Consider the following 20,524-nt stretch of genomic DNA (forward strand, 5'->3'; position numbering starts at 1 on the left):
ACAATCATAGTGAAAGGCAAAGGGGAAGCAAGCACCATCTTCACATGGTGAAGCGAGAGAGAGGTGAGAGAGAGAGAGAGAGCGAGAGAGAGCGAAAAGGGGGAGGTGTTACACACTTTCAAACAACCAGATCTCATGAGAACTCTATCACAAGACAGCACTAGGAGGGTGGTGCTACACCATTAGAAACCACCACTATGATCCAATCACTTCCCACCTCCAACACTCGGGATCCCAATTCAACATGAGATTTGGGTGGGGACACAGAGCCAAACTGTATCACCTTGCAACCAAATCTCCACTCAAGTCTCCAAACACATTATTTGTACTCTGCCCCCAAGAGTATGAACAGATGCACAGTGTATGTGCTCAATGTTAAGGAAGGCCAATATCTGACCAATATCAAACATCAAAGCTGTTTGCATAGAAGCTCCCACCCACCTAAGGTGTTATGTCTGGCATCTTCTACCAAAGTGGTTTTAAAAACTAGAAAAAGTATCAGCTAGAAATCTTCTTTGCTTTTGCCAGGCATGGTGGCTCACGCCTGTAATCCCAGCACTTTGGGAGGCCAAGGTGGGCAGATCACCAGGTCAGGAGTTCGAGACCAGCCTGGCCAATATGGTGAAACCCCGTCTCCACTAAAAATACAAAAATTAGCTGGGCGTGGTGGTGTGTGCCTGTAGTCCCAGCTACTCGAGAGGCTGAGGCAGGAGAATTGCTTGAACCCAGGAGGCAGAGGTTACAGTGAGCTGAGATCGTGCCACTGCACTCCAGCCTGGGCAACAGAGCAAGACTCTTTCTCAAAAAAAAAAAAGAAAGAAAGAAAAGAAAAGAAATCTTCTTTGCTTTTAAAAACAAGAATTTAGATTCCCAGAGACTTAGAGGAAGAAAAATAATGTCTCTTATTGGTACAATATCAAAGGGCATCCTAAAACATATTTTAGGCATAATCTTTTTATCTTGTCTCCTCTCACATATCATAGGCATAATCTTACATCTCTATTTTGTCACATGGCAATGACATTTCCTTTATTGTTTATCTGCCGTGCCTCTTTAATACTATATTCCATATATTACTGTAGAATAGCCCCAAGAATAAACAAATTAGGCAGTTGTTTAACAATGCCTTTTAAACATAAGCAAACGTCAGTAGGTAAAATATTGTAGCTTACTTGCTCCTTTCTAATTCTTCCACTCTAGGAAAAGACTGATATTTTCCCTACCAGCCCTGCCTTCCACTTCAACCTCACCTGCTCCTTCTCACTTAAAACCACACCATTGGAAGTCCTCATACCATGCACTAAAGAACTTTAAGCTATTTTAGGGTAACTGAGTGCTCTTTATTTGAGCCATAAGCCCATGCTAAGACTGCTTTGAATACTTGCCCTTACTCATGCATTAAAAGAGGGCTGACCATGATTTCTCAAAAGGGTAAACATAGACTACCATATGACCCAGCAAGTCTACTCCTAGGTATATATCCAAAAGAAATGAAATCAGGGACTCAGACAAACATTTGCACACCCATGTTCACAGCAGCATCATTCACAATAGACAAAAGCTAGAAACAACCCAAGGGTCCATCAACAGATAAACGGGCAACCCAAATGTGGTATATACATGCAATGGGATATCATCCAGCCAAAAAAAAATGAAATTTGGATATATGCTATGACATGGATTGACCTTGAAAACATTACACTGAGTGAAACAAGCCAGACACAAAAGGAAAAATATTGTATGATTCCACTTATGTCAGGTACCTAAAACAGACAAATTTATAGAGACAGAAAGTAAACTAGAGGCTACCAGAGGCTGGGAGGAGGTGAGAAAGAAAGAGTTATTGTTTAATGTATTTAATGGGAGTTTATGCCAAGGATGATAAAAAAAGTTTTGGGTACAGATAAGTGGTGATAGTTAAATAACATTGTGAAAGTGTTGAATGCCACTGAATTATACACTTATTAAAATGATAAATAGTAATGTTATGTATATTTTACCACAATAAACAAATTACTTAGGGGGGAAAAGTCAGTCTGATCTGAGCTCTGTAATGAGAAGTTGGAGTGCACCTGAGATCTGAGAGTCCTCATCCAGAGTTTGGGAAATTGACAACCTCATCTCTGTTCCAAACCTATCCCTATCCTGAGGAGGGTGGGGATCTCAAGCAAAGATCTAGAGGTGAAGGCATCAGGAATGTCCCCAGGAAGAGGCAACTATGGGCACCAAGGAGACAGCCTTCAAGCTTTCAGGTCACCCAGAGTTTTCCCCATCCCACCTAGCACAGCTCCTATAGCAAAGCAGTCAGTGGTCAGGAAGAAAAAAGAGAGAGAGGCCTGACTAAGCCAACTCTTCTGGAATTTATGTAAGCTTTTTTCTTTTACTTATTTTTCAAATGTCACAAACATCAATTTTGGAGCAAGCAGGCTACAAAAAGATGCTTTTGTTCTCTCAGCCTAATGATATATATGTAAAAAGAGAAGGAATAAGAAAACTTTGGAAAGAACTTGCACCTCCAAAATGTTTGAAGTTATTTAGAATGTTAGGTGTTTTACACACACATACACCCTACAAACTACATACATACATGTACATACTATGGTTGTATAGTCTTTGTAATACTCTTAAATCTAAACTTTATTTTAAGAGAAAAATGAAGGACTTGCAGCCCCAGAACATAGTTAGTCGTTTTTTCCCAGGCATGTCATGCTCTACTGTTGCCACTTGTAATTGTTTTGAAGTCAAGTCAGGCTTCCAATAATAACGTTTATATTAATTATTCTAATTGTCAACTACTCCATAGCAAATTAGAAAACCACCAACACAAATGTCATTTGCTATAACAAGTCAATGTTTATACAAGCTTGCCCAACCTGCAGCCCAGAACAGCTGTGAATATAGCCCAATACAAATTCATAAACTGTCTTATAACATTGTGACATTTATGCACGGATTTTTTTTTTTTTTTTTTGAGACAGGGTCTCACTCTGTTGCCCAGACTGGAGTGCAGTGGTGCATCTTGGCCCACCACAACCTCCATCTCCCAGGCTCAAGTGATTCTCCTGCCTCAGCCTCCCAAATAGCTGGGATTACAGGCACCTGCGCCACCTCACCCAGCTAATTTTTGTATTTTTAGTAGAGATGGGGTTTCACTAGGTTGGCCATGCTAGTCTCGAACTCCTGACCTCAAATGATCCACCGCCTTGGCCTCCCAAACAGCTGGGATTACAGGCGTAAGCCACCGTGCCTGGCCCCTGCACAGACCTTTTTTAAAGCTCATCATCTATCCTTAGTGTTAGTATATTTTATGTGTGGCCCAAGACAGTTCGTCTTCTTCCAGTGTGACCCAGGGAAGCCAAAAGATTGGACACCCCTGATTGAGAACAATGCCTGGAACTTTGTAACTCTCAAAAGTTTGTTCAATGAATGAATGAGCGAATGCTTCCAATACAAAACCTTAGAACAGGCAAGTCAAAATGTCACCAAAAGGTGGGAAGAAGAGGCATTCACGGTACTGGTTGAGTGCATAGTAAATAAGGTACTTGCACAACTATGGGCAACAAAGAGACGGCTTGGGAATTATCAAACACCAATTTTGATTTTGATGAGAACAGTCATAACCCAATATTTGAAGATTTTGATGGTTGCTTCTTCTTTTCCCCTCTAACCGCCCCCCCCACCCCAGAACGATGAAGGGTTAACCAAAACACCACCAAAGGCAACTACTTATTACCTTTGTTATTCCCACATAAAAAATTGAGCAGACCTATTGTTTAAGCAGAAGAGGCAGTCCCTCAATGAAGCAATATCCTGTTTGAATAATTTAGGATGGGGCATAGGCCAGCCCACACAGCGCATTTGTGTGACAGGGCGTCCCACTCAGACGTCTCCATTTCCGGTATCTAGAGCCGGCTGCCCTCTAAAAATCCCCCTGTTACAGTCGGGATAGAAAACAAAAAGCCTAATTTACCAGGAGGCTAAACCGATTGTGCCTTCTTAGGCAAATGTTCCACCTGCTTGGCCAATTAGCTTCCTCTCCCGAAAGACTCGTTCAACAGGTTTCCTTTTTCTCTTCTCTGCCTCCTGGGTTGGGGAAAGAGGCTGTCACTTCGCTTCGACCCTCCCCTTCCCTCCCTCTCGGCTTTTCCACAGTGGGTCGGACCAATCGCGCCCGCTCCGACGTGTCCAGGTCCGCGGCCCCGGGAGCTTGGCGCGGCCCGGCCTGGAGGCGCTGGGCAGAGGGTGCAGGGGAGGGCACGGCGCCGCTTGCTTGGCCTGCGCACCCGGACCTAGAAGCCGGGACGAGCCGGGGCAGAGCCAGGCGTGCGGAAGTCTGAAGGTGCCCTCCAGACACGGCCCCGATGACTGAACTACAGCAAGATGTGGAAGACACAAAGCCTGCGAAAGTGCTCGGGAAGAGGGAGAGCAAACTTGGCTCAGCCCAGTGAGTATTCTCAGCTGGGACCCATCCAAGGAGGTGGGAGGAGCGCAGCCTAAACTTCTCTGCCCCGGGACGCATTTTGGGTGGATGCGGATTTCTGGAGTTTCTATATGGACAATCTTGTGGCTCTCTCTCTATCTCTCACTCTCTCTCTCTGTCTAGATATTCAGTTAAGGAGATGGTTTAGATTGATTGAAAAGTCTACTGTAGGATTTAAACAAATTCTCTTAATTCAAAACTCACTGGATGTTGGGAAAATAATTTTGTAGAAAATAAGCCTAACCACATTGAAGCTCAGAGTCCCAACACAGCCCTTCGTTTAGAATGACCATTTTCACAAATTCATTTTAGTTCAGCAAATAATTGAGTATCTACTTGTTCAATAACGATGGGCAATACAAGGATAAATGTTATTTTGGATCTGCCCTTCTGGAACTTCAAGAGCAGAGTGGGGATGGGGGAAGCACAAATGAATATTACTGTACTTCAAGGGACTTTGGTGACCATTGCCACATTAAACACACAGACAAGGTATGATAAAGAGTTTAGCCTATAATTGAGTCTTCTCTACTTTTAAAATATTTATCTATTTTGCAGTCTTTGGTAAAATTGGTTTGGGAGGAGAGGTTGTTTTTTTCCTACAAAGTGGTATTTTCTAAGCCTACTGAAGTCACTTCTAATTCAGTCTATGATTTTAGACACTAACCCTTCTGAGCTCTAAAACTCTTGTTCTGGTATCAGGATATGAGTAATTTAGGAAAGAGGGATATGTATTATCATAAGGTTATACTGATGTGATAATTCCACTTTGAAATCATTTTAAGTTGCCAAATTTTTGTGCTTAGAAACCCGGTCTAACTTCTGTTTTGGACTTCATAACTTACATTAATTATCACTAGACTCAAAGTCTTGTTGAAGTCTGGGTGTCCCCATGGACATTTCTTCTAAGAGGGTTAGAATGACTTGCTCCTCACAATTTCCCTGCGTCTGTAACTGCACCCATGTAGGCCTCATCACCTAGAGCCTTAGCCTCCTTAATAATAGTAGCTGGCACTTACTGAGAATGCTTACTATGTGACAGGGAGTGTGCTCAATACTTTAAATGCATTCTCACAAAGAATGAGGCAGGTGCTATTATTTCCATGTTGCAGATAAAAGCACTGAAGCTCTGAGAAGCTAAGCAGCTAGGCAGAGTCACAAAGTTAATAAAAGAGCAGCCAGGATTCAAGCCCAGGTCTCCTAACTTTACAGCATGAACTTAGAACCACTATGCTGTACACCGGTTCCTCTGTTCCAGAATCTATGATGGCCTTCCATGGCCTACTCTTAAAAATAGGCTCCTCTGCCAAGATTTTAAGATCCTTCATGATCTGGACCCACACAGACCATTGCAACCTCACTTCCTAATACTAGTCAGCATGCACATCTTTTATAGCCAAACAATCATACTAGCAGCCCTATACTTAAAGGGGTGATAGGCAGCACTCCCATGTTCATTGCACATTACTCACAATAGCCAAGATATGAAATCAACCTAAGTGTCCATCAACAGATGAATGGATAAGAAAATGTGCTATATACACAAGATACGAAATCAATCTAAGTGTCTATCAATGGATAAAGGGATAAGAAAATGTAGTATATATACACAATATCATTCAGCCTTTAAAAAGAAAGATCATTTGTGACATGGATGAACCTAGAGGACGTACGTTAGACAAAATAAGCCAGGAATAGAAAAACAAACACTGCATGATCTCACTTAAGTGTGACATCTGAAAAAGTTGACTCAGGCCAGGCAGGGACTGTGGCTCATGCCCATAATCCCAACACTTTGGGAGGCCGAGGCTGGAGGATCACTTGAGCCCAGGAATTTAAAACCAGCCTGGGCAACAAAGTGAGACCCTGTCTCTACAGAAAAAAAAAAAAATAAGTTAAGCATGATGGCGCACACCTGTGGTCCCAGCTGCTCGGGAGGCTGAGGTGGGAGAATCTCTTGAGCCCAGGCAGTTGAGGCTACAGTGAGCCATGTTCATGCCACTGCATTCCAGCCTGGACACAGAGTGAGACCCTGTCTCAAAACTAAAATTTAATTTAATTTAAAAATAAATTTAGAAGTTGGATTCATAGAAATAGACAGTAGAATGGTGGTTGCCAGGCGCTGGAAGGTAGAAAGGGTGGGGAAGGAGGGAATAGGGAGTTGATCAGAGGGTACGAAGTTTCAGTTAGGAGTAATAAGTTTTGAGATCTATTGCACAGCAAGGAGATTAGTGAATAATAATATGTTGTATATTTCAAAATAACGAAGAGTAAATTTCAAATGTCTCACCATAAAAAATGATAGGTAAGCAAGACCATAGGTATGTTGCTTGATTTAATCATGCCACATTGTATACATATACCAAAACATTACCTTGTACCCCATAAATGTAAACAATTATGATTTGTCAATTAAAAATAATATTAATTTTAAAATAATTTAAAAATATATTTCTTATAAAATTCAAAAAAAGAAGTGATATGCAGAAGGAATAAGAACTGGTATGCCAAACATAGGAGCGAATGAATCCCCTTCTGTCTTCACTTTTCCTTACTGCTATTCCTTTCCCCTCTCTCCTCTCTCTTCATCTACTTCTAGAAATCAACTCAAGTTTTCCTTCATGTGAAGCCTTCCTTCATTACTGGCCATACTCATCTCTTCTTTACCAGTGCTCACCTTGTACATATGTGGCTTCCACCTCATAGAATTTATCTGCTGTTATTATGACGATTAATTAACAATTAATGTTTATTGACAGTTTAGTTTGTACAAAGTACTGTTTCAAGTTGTTAACATATATTAATTCACCCACTAATCCAGTTGTATTAGTTATCTTTCCTCTAAATAGGTTGCAGACTCAGATTACATTTTTCCTTATTGAATTTCTCAGAGGGCCCAACCAACAGTCACTTTCAAGTACCATCTGTTGGTGAGCTGGGGAAGCTAAGACCCCAGACCCAGTAATTAAGATATATACTGTAATATGCTTGTAGCTGACATTCAGCTTGACTATGTCAGGGGAAATTCTACGTTTAAAATTTTTCTTAATCACATTTCCTATCAGTAGTGGTTAGAATTTCTAGGTAGATTTACTTGCCCGAGAGCTGTGGCTAATTTGTTCATCTTTGTGCTAGAAGGTGAAGCTGCTGATACACTCATCACCGAACTGCATATTTGATTAAAAAATACAATGAACCCCTTTCTGACCAAGAATAAGTACTTTAGCTGTATATTTCCTTTTGAGATCCTAATTTTCTCCACTTTTATTACCTTTTTCATTCTGAATTTTATGTTCCCAGTACTTTAATAGTCGTAGCATAGCCAGACTTTTTTTTGACACACATTTTTGTTTTCCTTCAAGAGGCCAGAATACCCTTGCTCTAACTTTTGTTTGTTTGTTTGTTATTTAAGTTCTGGGGTACCTGTGCACAAGGTGCAGGTTTATTACATAGGAATACATGTGCCATGTTGGTTTGCTGCACCCATCAACCCATCATTTACGTTAGGTATTTCTCCTAATGCTATCCCTCCCCCAAACCCCTACACTTGACACACATTTTATGAAACACACCTTTATTTCTTAAAGTTTCTTCTGGATCTCATTTAGTAATATCCAGGTTACTTTTAATGAATTTCAACAAGTACCCAAATACCCAAAATGAATGCTGATATATTCTGAGCAAAAGTTATCTTGATTCATGTTTCAAATAACGAATTAAATTACAGGTAATATCATTCAAATTGCAATTTGAATTTTTAACATTTGAACTTTAATAACTTGAGGTGTAAGAATTTTAGAAATATGTCCAACTCCATATGTACGTAGGAAAAGGATAGATGTGGGCAACAAGAACATTTACCTTAAAAGGAAGCGCTCTGGTATTATCAATAAAGGTTGGTTATTTTTAGTATATATTTTTACTTAAAATAGTGAATTCAAGTAAAAATAAATGACCGCAGTGGCAACATCTCTCATCTAAACTATCCATCTTTGTGCATGGCATGTTGGAGTACTTGACAAACAGAACACAGATTGAAGTTGGGAACTGATCTTGAATTAGAAGCGAGAGAAATAAAGGCAAATAATTGTTGGACCTAACTCAGTTTCTTAGTGCTTACTTAATTCCAAACTTTGAAAGCTCCCATTTAGCAAAAGAAGATTATCTCTCTATCTATGTATGCGTGTGCATATAATTTTTTTTTTTTTAATTTCCAGGTCATCAGATCTGACAGGCTGGGCGTGGTAGCTCACTATAATCCAGCATTTTGGGAGGCCGAGGCAGGTGGATCACTTGAGGCCAAGAGTTTGAGACCAGCCTGGCCAACATGGTGAAACCCCGTCTCTACTATAAATACAAAAATTAACCAGGCGTGATGGCTCATGCCTGTAATCCCAACTACTAGGGAGGCTGAGGTGAGAGACCTGGGAGGCAGAGGTTGCAGTGAGCCAAGATCATGGATCATGTCACTGCACTCCAGCCTGGGCAACATAACAAGATCCAGTTCACTTTTCATTATAAACTTTGGGGTAGGAAAGAATGATGTATAACATGTTTTAACATATATTCACCCACTAATCCACTAAATATGGGCCTTCAATGTATGAAAACTCATATTTTAAAATGGTATACATATTATATTTATAAATTATATTAAACAAATTATATTAAAGTATAACACCCAATAGAGGAGTTTTAAAAAATGGAGAAAAATAAACAGTGTGTGTTCTAGTTTGAAAGGTTTTGAAAAAAATATATAGTGAACCAAATCAGCTCTATGACTGGAGGTTAATATCACAGAAAATGCTGATTTATCTGGGCAGTACATGAAGTAGTTAAGAATGCAGGCTCTAGGAAACTAGTATTTGAATTCTGGCTTTCCTGTCTCCTACAGGTGTGACTCTGGCAAGTTACTCAGCACCTCTAAGTCTCTGTTTCATCATCTATAATGGGGAGTACTTAAGTCAGCTATTTGATACAGGCTTGCTTTGAAGTTTAAATGGGAAATGTAAGAACACACACTTTTCAAAAGAAGACATATATACAGCCAACAATCATGAAAAAAAGCTCAACATCACTAATCATTAGCGAAACGCAAATCAAAACTACAATGAAATTCCATCTCACACCAGTCAGGATGGCAATTATTAGAAAGTCAAAAAAATAACAGATGCTGGCAAGGTTGCAGAGAAAAAAGAATGCTTATTCACTGTTGGTGGGGGTGTAAATTAGTTTGACCATCGTGGAAGACAGTGTGGCAATTCCTCAAATACCCAAAGACAGAAATACCATTCAACTCAGCAATCCCTTTACTGGGTATATACCCAGAGGAATATAAATTGTTCTTTTATAAAGACACATGCATGTGTATGTTCACTGCAGCACTATTCACAATAGCAAAGACATGGAATCAACCTAAATGCCCATCAATGGTAGACTGCATAAAGAAAATATGGTATATATACACCATGGAATACTATCCAGCCATAAAAACGAGATCACATCCTTTGCAGGGACATGAATGGAGCTGGAGGCCATTATCTTTAGCAAACAAATGCAGGAACAAAAAACCAAATACCGCATGTTCTCACTTATAAGTGGGAGCTAAATGATGAGAACACATGGACACACAGAGGGGAACAACACACACTGGGATCTATTGGAGGGTGGAGGGTGGGAGGAGGGAGAAATCAGGAAAAATAACTAATGGGTACTAGGTTTAATACCTGAGTGACAAAATAATCTGTATAACAAACCCCCATGATACAAGTTTACCTATATGACAAACCTGCATATGTACCCCTGAACTTAAAATCAATGTTAAAGAAAAAAATAAAATAAAAAAGAAATGTACTTCACCTAGTGCCTACATATTATCAGCTCTCCATAAACTGTAGCTGTATTAGTCCTCACTTTTTAACATCTGGGACATGCTATGGGGTGGAGGTGGGAGGATGGCATGAAATGTAATTAAACTAAATGGTCAAACTTCAAAGAGGTCAGATGCTTACAGTAGCCTGCAACAATGTTCTATAAAGTGACCGTGAGGACTCTTGTGACAGCACCTGAGCATTTCTTTGAATCTAACCAGGTGTGTTGGTTTTTACTTTATGCTAAAAGGATCTCATGCCATGAGTATTTTGTGACCTTCCAGCTAATTTAAATATTGCTTACTGATTTGGTGTTATACATCTGTTGTCCAATACTTCTATCCATCATCCACTGATTCCACATTCTGCTTCCTGGCACTGAGCTTTTTACTCATGGACTCTCAGCTTTAAACGGTTTCCACTTGCTAAACTTCAACAGAACTGTCCTTTAACACCTTTCTAATTTTTTAAATGTTCAGCTTTAGCCACTTTGCACATTTTCAAATGTAATAAAGCAAAGATCCTTGAGAGAGGTTCCTCCTCAGCCACCTTAATGACTGCTTCTTTATCCTTAAAGAGGAGTGTTTTATCCGAAGTTTGATTCGTTACCTTGAGAAGAGAAGCAGAACCAACTTAAACTACATTTCCTTAAGTAGACTAATTTACATTCCCTAAGATAGACATATGTAGCCGTCATTGGTCACTCCATGTGTGTCAAAGGTTTCTGTATTGATAATGGACATGATGTCCCAAGATGCATAGTATTTGTAAGAACTTTGTTGAGTTTTTACCTCATAAAATTTACCCATTTCCAGGTGTAATTCCATGACTCTTAGTAACATTACCAAGTGATGCACCGTCACCATAACCCAGTTTAAGAACATTTTCATCCCTCCAATGAGATCCCTCAGGTACATTTATTCTTAATCCTTATTTCAATTCCCAACCCCAGCCCTAGGCAATCACTACCTACTCCCTATCTCTATAAATCTGCCTTTTCTGGGTATTTCATAGAAATCTTTTTTCCATAGGCTTGATTTAAAGACAATTAGATTAGATCTTTTACTAAGGCTTTTACTCTATAAATATATGTCTTTTCACAAAAAAAAAAAAAAAGAAAAAGAAAATAAAGGGCTTTCATGTAGCAAGAGAAACAAGATTGTAAGCATCTTAAAGACAGGTCAGTGCCTTATACTTTGTAACAATAAACATCTGTTGAATGTTGACTAAGTGACATTCGTACTTAAGATTTTGAAAACTTCCCAAACCACAACATCAAAGAGAACTCAGGCTGTGATACTTGGGTACTTTTTTTTATGACCTCTTAAAATTTTGCATCTAATATTTATTACTGGTTTTTTTAAGTGACAGAATTGGAACATAATCTTCCCATAGGGGTTGATATTTTTTAAAGCATTACATGTATAAAGTCAGAAATTAAAACAATATAGATAGATACAAAATGAAAAATGGAGGCCTTCATCCTGTCTCCCACCTTATAGTTCCTTGTCTCAAAGTTAACACTTCCCAACGTTTTGGTCTTTTTTTCTTATGCTATTGTCATTTTAAGGCCAGAATCAAGTTTTTTGTTGATTAGTTTTCTTTGTTTTTAGACTATCCAACTTTAGCTGACTATAAATGTGTTGAACTTGGCGACTTGAAGCATCTCGTGAGATTGTTATGATTAAGTGTGATCACACAGTATCTGCACACCATAGGAGAGCTCAATAAATGGCAGGCATTACTCTCAAATACTATTTTTTCCAAGCTTCTTTGCAGAATAGTTATCCACCCATAAAATGAATTCATAGTTTTAACACTAGTAAACAAACCCATTAGAATACGATCTTATGGTGATGACCTTAGCAAGGTAGACCCCCAGTGTTAAACAGAGGAATTGTGACTGAGCCATCCTGCCAATTCATTTTCTTAATCTCTTCTGTTCCTCTCTTCTAGTCTGGATGATCCTAGACAGACCCCCTAATTAGATGAGGTAGTGATATCTGGGCCACCCTCTGAACAATTCAATAGAGGGCACAATGGTGATAAGACCTGTTTTAAAAGGGAAGAGACCAAGGTAAGAGAAGTGGAAATGTGAAGTTGGAGAAAGTGAGTAAAGAGATGAGGAGAAAATAGAAGAGAGTTGGGAAAAGAGAGAGGGAAATAATACTGAGTTATATTGAAAGGAGAAAGAAAAAAAATTGGCTAATTTACCATTAACCTGCATAATCTTCCTCTTCTGCCCTGGAAGATATTCCTTCTTTTCTCTCTGTATTCTATTCCGTGTCTTGTCTCAAGCAATGAGATGAGGTTTTGACATGCCTCTTCTTCCCTAATGGGGATTTTTGTTTTGTTTTGTTTTGTTTTTCAAGACAGGGTCTCATTCTATCACCCAGGAGTGCAGTGGCGTGATCACAGCTCACTGCAGTCTCAACCTCTCTGGGCTCAGGTGGTCCTCCCACCTCAGCCTCCAGAGTAGCTGGGACTACAGGCGTGCACCACCGGGCCCGGCTATTTTTCTTATTTTTTGTTGAGACAGGGTTTCACCATGTTACTCAGACTGGTCTTGAACTCCTGGCTTCAAGAGATTTGCCCACCTCAGCCTCCCAAAGTGCTGGGATTACAGGCGTGAGCCACCATGACCAGCCCTAGTGGAGATGTTGATATGTGTATACGTGTTGGTGTTTTCTTAAAGTCCATATATATCAGGTGTATGATTATATCCATATTTGTTGTCTTTCACATTATGCCCAACTTGTGCAGTAAGTTAAAAACCAGGAAGAACCTCAGAAAAACAGTATGCTAATTTTTGTGTCCTTTATAATAATTAAGAATTATCATCTGAAAGCAGTTGTGTTTCTACAAATGATTCTGAAAGCTTTAGTGTGTATTGCTGTGAAATGTGTATTGTGAGTTGAATTGCTATATATCGATAGTGATGAAAAACTATCAATTCATCATGACAACTTTTATTATCACTACATTGTTTCTATAATTCATTAGAAAATAACACCTCATTAGATCTATTTAATCCTTAAATATTATGCAGGATACTCTGTGTAATATACAGTGTGGTCCTCAAAGAGCCTACATTTATTGTTAAGAATATATTTCTTTTCCTCCCGCTCTCCCTTCCTCCCTTAATAACAAAGTTCCATAGTATATAAAGTTGGACTTGTTTTGATGTGAAGTTGGTAGATTTCTTAGGTATGTTCTCGATTTGATCAGGATCTTTTCTGAAAATTTTAGAAAGAATGACAGCACCTTTTCTCAAATTCTAAAATCACAAAATATCAGACCTTGCATCAGAATAATAAATGGCATATGAGCTATAAGAGAAAAGCAGTATTTGACAGTTGATGATGAACAGAGGGATTTGATTGAGCACTCAACTGACATTTACAAGTACTTTTGCACCATGGGTACCATGCTAAGTGTCTTGAATATCACCAGGATGAAACACATAAAGCCTTTGCCATAAGGAAAATGGAATAGAGAGGAAAGGAATGTTTTGTTTTGAGATTCGATCTTCTTTCAAAGAAGAAACTAAGTAGCTCCAGAAAATATATCAAAGCTTAGACAAGATGAAGTAATATCATTGCTGTTCATTAGACACTATTCAAAGTGCTTTTACAGATATACATATAATAAGGTAGGTACTATTTCCATCACATTTTATATGTAGGAGGAACACAGTGACTTGCCCAAGTCATAACAGCTGTTAAAGTGTTGAAGCCAAAATAGAAAGGCAGGCAGTCTAAACTGAACCAGCTTCCTAAAATCACTGATTATACAACCTCACTAGATTTACGAAGGGCAAAGATGCAGAAGACAAAGTAACTCCCATTAAAGTCTGTGCATCCCTGCGTAGCTCTCTTAACTTTTGTACGTGTGTTTTCTAATCATAAAAGGAAGATTTATTTCCATTCTACAATTCTAACATTGAAAGAATTTCTAATGTTCTGTAGAAGACAAGGTTAGCTGTCAATTAAGCACTTGTGCTTTCTCTGTATTGTTAAACACAGGTACCTCTTTGGATACTTGCATATTTATCTGTGCTCCAGCTTAGCAGTAGAGAAGTTCATTTTTTCAGTTGAAGCTCTACGTCGTAATTGGCACAGCAGTCATTCATGGATTCCAATTTTTAAAAACCATAGATGGGTTCTTCTTTGCACAAGTACAGAGTGTTTCTATAAAGTGATGTGACTGATGTGTTTTAAAAGCGTGAATGTTGTGTCTTTAAAAGTAGTCACCAAAGGAACCCAAGAACTTTTCCAACAATGCGGCAATTGCACAAAATCTTTTTGAAATTCTTCTTGTAGTGTTACTTTCAAAGCCTGGAGCCAATTCTTGGAATAGTCATAAGGTTGGCAAATCTTCTTCTTTTGAGAGTGAATTCAGGTTTTGAAAAACAACCTGGAGTTACTCGAAGCCAAATTTGGTGAGTAAGAATAGTTTAAATATCTTTAAACCACTCTGGATTAGATCATTTTTTATCAAAAACAAGATGTGACTATAAAATAATAAGACTGAGTTTCTGGCAATACTTAACAAACTAATTTCTATACATCCAATTCAACATTTATTACTTTGTAACCATATTATGAAAATAGTAAAATTTTATAGTTATTATTCTGTCCTAAATGCATTTGTCAGTGTTTATAATGTACTCAGGTAGGTGTTGGTATGTCATAAGTATTAAAAATTACTTTTAAATTAAAAATTATTTTTTTAAATGTCCATGAGCTTAGGCAGTGAAAGTTCAGCTATCACAATCTTCTTATTCTAGCTTCTACTCTATTGTACATTATGGTAATTTGTATAGACATCACACTTTTTCAAACCCCCTCCCCATATTCCAATTGGCCTTTCTTTCACTGTCTACAAGACACTACTCTTGACTTTCCCACATGACAATTATCCTTTTTTTTATTTTTATTTTTTATTTTTTATTTTTTTTGAGATGGAGTCTCACTCTGTCACCCAGGCTGGAGTGCAGTGGTGCGATCTTGGCTCACTGCAAGCTCCGCCTCCCGGGTTCACACCATTCACCTGCCTCAGCCTCCCGAGTAGCTGGGACTACAGGTGCCCGCCACCACGCCCGGCTAATTTTTTGTGTTTTTAGTAGAGACGGGGTTTGACCGTGTTAGCCAGGATGGTCTCAATCTCCTGACCTTGTGATCCACCCGCCTCGGCCTCCCAAAGTGCTGGGCTTAGGGGCATGAGCCACCGTGCCCAGCCGATAATTATCAATTTTTAGCATTAAGCTTTCCATTTTTGTCTGGCACCTGAGCGTTAACCTCTGTTAGCTGATTGGTTTACTCCCTGAGAAGTTCCTGAGCATACCTATGGACAAGCATATTCTCCTGTTCTTGACTTTGGGTCAGAATGGACTCATTAGCACAGCAGTGTTACACAACCATTTTATCTAAGATCTGAGTTTGACACTGTACTGTTCAGTAACTTTTATGTGCTATATCTTCGCTCTTCTCTAATCCAAAGTAAGTAATTCAGCAAGCAGTTACCTAATGCTTACTCTGTGCAGGGAATACAAGGCTAAATGAGGTATGAGTGTTGCCCTTTAAGAGCGTCCAGTCTGGGGAGAGGGGAATGGGATGCATACCCACATAACTAATACCATGTGATAAGAATTTCACAGTAATTAAATGCTGTGAGGATAGAGATGTAGCCAATTTGTGTTTTGTGGGGTGAGATTAGAGGCGCTGTTTGAAGCGAGGTTGATGGACAAGGAAGAATGTGTCTTTAACTGGAGGGAGAAAATTATTTCAGGCAGAGGGAAGAACAAGGATAGGATACTTGAAAGTTCAAATGCATGTTTTTGATGGGCACTTAGGGGTCTCCTGTGGCGTGACTGGCTGGGGCTGGCAGGACTCGCAGGGAGAGCAGAAGGGGGAAGGACTCAGAGCCCCCGGTTAGGTGTCCCCTCTTGCTTTGCTCTTTCCTTCTTTTCCGGCTTTGGCTCTACTGCCGACTCTTTGAAACTTTAGGGAAGTCGTTCTCCTCTTTGGTCTTCAGTTTCCTCCTCTGTAAAGAGAGAGGGCTGAATGACCTGATTTATTAGATCCCTTCCAACCTGAAGAGTCTTTGAAGAAACTGCCCTACTTCTCTGCACGCTTCTGTAGTTTTTGTATAAAGAATTCTATTAGACTGAACAAACCAAGGAAAGCCTTTTTAATATGAATAGAGTCCTTGCTTTCTTATGTGGTTTGGCCTCTTTATTTTTTTATTTCCTTTTCTTTCCCTAGGTAAACATATACCTGTTTAAGGCAGGACTGCCGCTGGAACATACCTAAACCATCCTCTTACACGTTTATAGATACATATCAGCATTCACATTGCATCAGACAACCCTGCTTTGCCACAGTGCCTTCTGGACTGGTCATAGCAGAGATGCCTAATGGGGTAACATAATTTAAACCTATAATACAAATGGAGACCAAATTCATTATCACTGGAGTTGCAAGCTTCTCTGATATACTTAATGTCTGAAAATAATCAAAGATTGTACTTAAATAGAGAATCCAATTTTAGGTTAAAAAGCCCTTTTCCTCAGAAATGAAATTGGGGAATACCTAAGAGGTACCAGTTTCCCATTTCAACTTAATAATTATACTAGCATTTTAATTCACTTTATATTCATTTAAGTACTTATATTTACATAATAATTGAATTTAATGCACATTTTTTGAGGACCTACTATTTTTAGACATTATACTGTGTTATAGTTATTAGCATGTATTAGGCTTGAACTGTGTCCGCCAGAACATTAGGCCCGGTGCGGTGACTCACACCTATAATCCCAGCACTTTGGGAGGCCGAGATGGGAGGATCACTTGAGGCCAGGAGTTGGAGGCCAGCCTGGGCAACATAACAAGACCCTGCCTCTACCACAAATAATATAGAAATTAGACAGGTGCAGTGGTACAAGCCTATAGTTCCAGCTACTTGGAAGGCTGAGGTGGGAGGATCGCTTGAGCCCAGGAGTTCAAAGCTGTTGTGAGCTCTTATCATGCCACTGCACTTCAGCCTGAGGACCCTGTCTCTTAATTTAAAAAATAATAATAATAATTAGGTCAGGTTCACTATAATTTGAGCAATGTCTTACTATGACATTAACTATGAATTTCAATCTACTGTGTTATGTACAGGCATTTTTAAAAGAACAGTGGGGAAGAAACTAGCCCAGCATGGGGATTGAATGAAGGCCTCTTGGAAGAAATGATGATATCTGAGAGAAGTTTTGAAGGAGGAATAGGAGTCAGTTGCCTACTCTGCCAAAAAAAGACAGAAATCATTCTAACTGGAAAAAGTAGCCTAAAGTAAGACACAGTGATGTGAAACAGCCAGGTGACTATTAAGAATTAATATTACTAGAAGATAAAATGTATAAACTTAAAGGGCAGCACATAAGGCAGAAGCAGTAGGATGGAGGAAGGTCCCAGAGGACATGTTTTTGTGATGAGAAGGAGGTCTGGTTTATCTATAAGGCACAGGGGCCACTGACAGGGTTTACCCAGGGATGTGATATAGCCAGGTTTGAGTTTTTTCGAGATATTGCTAGTGACAGTTGAAGATAGATTTGTTGGAGAACAAAGCAGGAAGCAGGAATTAGCTGGCTGTAAAACAATCCAGGTGAGATTGTTCTGGTAGGGGAGAGGGGAGAATGAGTTTGAGAAATTTTGAGGAAATAAAATTGGAAGGACCAGGTGACGGAATGGATTGACAGAGCGAGAAAGCCAGAATGACTTAGTTTTTCTCTTCAGAAAGGCTGTGTGGATTATGATGCCATTGCATTATGCCATGGAAGGGGATTTGGGGTATTAAAAATGAGTTCCCTTTTTTAATAGTTGTGGGATAGAGTTTAGAGCTGGCAGATAGATTTGGCAATTGTTGGCCTATAGGTAAGAGTTAAAATCATGAGAGTGGATCCAATTTCCCACTAACAAGAGTAGGAAACTGAGGAGAGAACCTGAGAATGATTCTGTGTTGGGATGAAGATCAAAAAAGGAAGAGGCCACAAAAGGTGATGGGAAATAAACAGCACGGCAGAGAGTAAAACAAAACAAAAACAACCAAACAAAATAAAACAGAGGAACAGAATCATGAAAAAACAAACAAGGAAAGGAGAGTCCCAAAAGATAGTCACCAGTGGCAAGTACAACCAAGAGCAGCTACTAAACTGCCCTTGGCATTTGGAAATAGAGAAATCACCAGAGAACCTTTCCAAATAAATTTTAGTAGCACGATGAGCATGAGGGCCAGACTCTGCGGGCTGGGTAAATGGGAAATGAGGAAGCCAGCATAGCCTGTGTAGACTTTACTGCCATTTCACATAATCCCTCACTGTCAGTGCCTGGCTTGCATCACAGCTCAGATTGGTGCATACTGGAATCTTCTTTGTCAATATGGCATCCTCATGTCCCCATGTCTGCCTGTAATCTCCTATCCATCCCTTGCCATTCTCACCACCTGTGCTTTTCAGCCTCAGAGGGAAGCATAAGCTCTTGATGTTTCCATGTTCTCCTAGCCCATCAGCCCCTTCTGGACTTATTTCCTAGGTGGCTCAGGAAGCTACGTAGGCTTTAAGAAGTTTGTCTGAGAAGTGAAGAAAAGAGAGAAAGGTAAATGGAGGAGCGAAGTCAATGAAAAGTTTTGTTTTTTAGGTGAGAGAGAACCTTGTGAGCCTGTACATAACCTCGGAGAAACAGCCTGCAGAGAGGGAGAATATGAAGGGGCACACCCAATAAGTGACAGAACAAGCCCAGAGGTGTCAGAAATGGGCTTGAACATGAGTAAGAGAGAGACCTTGCCTTCTGAAAGTGGAGGAATGAATAGATGCAGTCTATGCAGATATAAGTAATTAGAGGTCTGGGAAAGAAATGTGGGTGCTCTTGTATAATGACTTCAAGTTTCAGTTTTCTTAGTGAAGTCATGACAAGGCCCCTTTCACCAAGAAAGATGAGTTGTGTTTCATCAGGGGCTTGAGGAACATGGAGAGTGTGAAATACGAGCTGACGAAATAAAACAGGATGTCTAGGCACCGTTGAGGGCCCAGCAAAAGGACTGATCCACAATAAAGACTGGTATTTTTTTCCCTACAATGTGTTCAGAATCTTGGTATTAGAAGTTTAAAAGGCTGATTTGGGGATTTTATCTGAATGGGCATGGCAGAACGATTAGCATGATTAGAAATTGGGAGTGAACAATCACATATATGGCCTGAGCTGCCTCCGGAAATAAGTCCAGAAGAGGTTGATTGATGAGGAGAATATGGAAACATCAATAGCTGATGCTTTTCTCTGAGGCTGAAACACACAGTTGGTGAGAATGGCAAGGGATGAGAATTGGAAGGATAGGAGATTACAGGCAGATATGGGGATATTAGAGATGACATATTGACAAAACATTCCTGTACACAACCGTCTGAGCCATGATGCAAGCCTGGTATTGACCACGAGGGATTATGTGAAATGTCAGTAAAGGTTGCTGGTGATAAGGCCATTATTACTGGATGCCATTCCACCCACATGGCCATTGAAGATTCCATGTGCCAAAGTCCTCAAGAAAGAAGTATGTCAGAGGTTGAATGCAATAGGAACACTAAAGACAGTGGATCAAAAGTAACCTGCAAGAGGTTGGACTTTCCGTATGTTGAAATATATAGATATTTCATATATGTCTATATGTTGAATATAGATAAAATTGATTGTTTCTTTGTTTTTTGGTTTTGCTTTTTTTTTTTTTTTTTGGAGACAGAGTCACTCTGTTGCCCAGGCTGAAGTGCAGTGGCATGACCTCAGCTCACTGCAACCTCCACCTCCTGGACTCAAGTGATTCTCGTGCATCAGTCACCCGAGTAGCTGGGATTACAGGCACGTGGAACCATGCCCAAAAAATTTTTATATTTTTGTAGAGACAGGGTTTCACCATGTTCACCAGGCTGATCTTGAACTCCTGACCTCAAGTGATCATCCCGCCTCAGCTTCCCAAAGTGCTGGGATTACAGACACCGCACCTGGCCAAAGTTGATTGTATTTTTAAAACTCAAGGGAACAAACACAAAAGCAATTAGAAATAATAGTACTTAGTAAGTTGACTGATTATCAGAAAAATTATAAAAGTCAATGATACGGTTTGGCTGGAGCCAAATCTC

At 39.6% G+C, this 20,524-nt stretch overlaps 1 protein-coding gene across 4 annotated transcripts in view; it reads left to right on the top strand.

The window, feature by feature from the left end:
- Window positions 1-3,847: 3,847 nt before the first annotated feature.
- GRAMD2B (GRAM domain containing 2B) overlaps window positions 3,848-20,524 on the top strand; it is a 75,441-nt gene continuing 58,764 nt past the window's right edge. For 2 of the 4 annotated variants that reach the window (XM_034960429.3, XM_003826686.6), the window contains exon 1: window positions 3,888-4,444. In XM_034960429.3, the coding sequence (XP_034816320.2) occupies window positions 4,381-4,444 (64 nt within the window). In that variant the 5' untranslated portion in view covers window positions 3,888-4,380. Of the gene's footprint in view, window positions 4,445-20,524 lie in introns of all 4 variants that reach the window. The other 2 variants (XM_034960424.3, XM_003826683.6) reach the window with 2 other exon arrangements.

This window comes from Pan paniscus, chromosome 4 (assembly GCF_029289425.2).
Source record: "Pan paniscus chromosome 4, NHGRI_mPanPan1-v2.0_pri, whole genome shotgun sequence".
Lineage (NCBI taxonomy): Eukaryota > Metazoa > Chordata > Mammalia > Primates > Hominidae > Pan > Pan paniscus.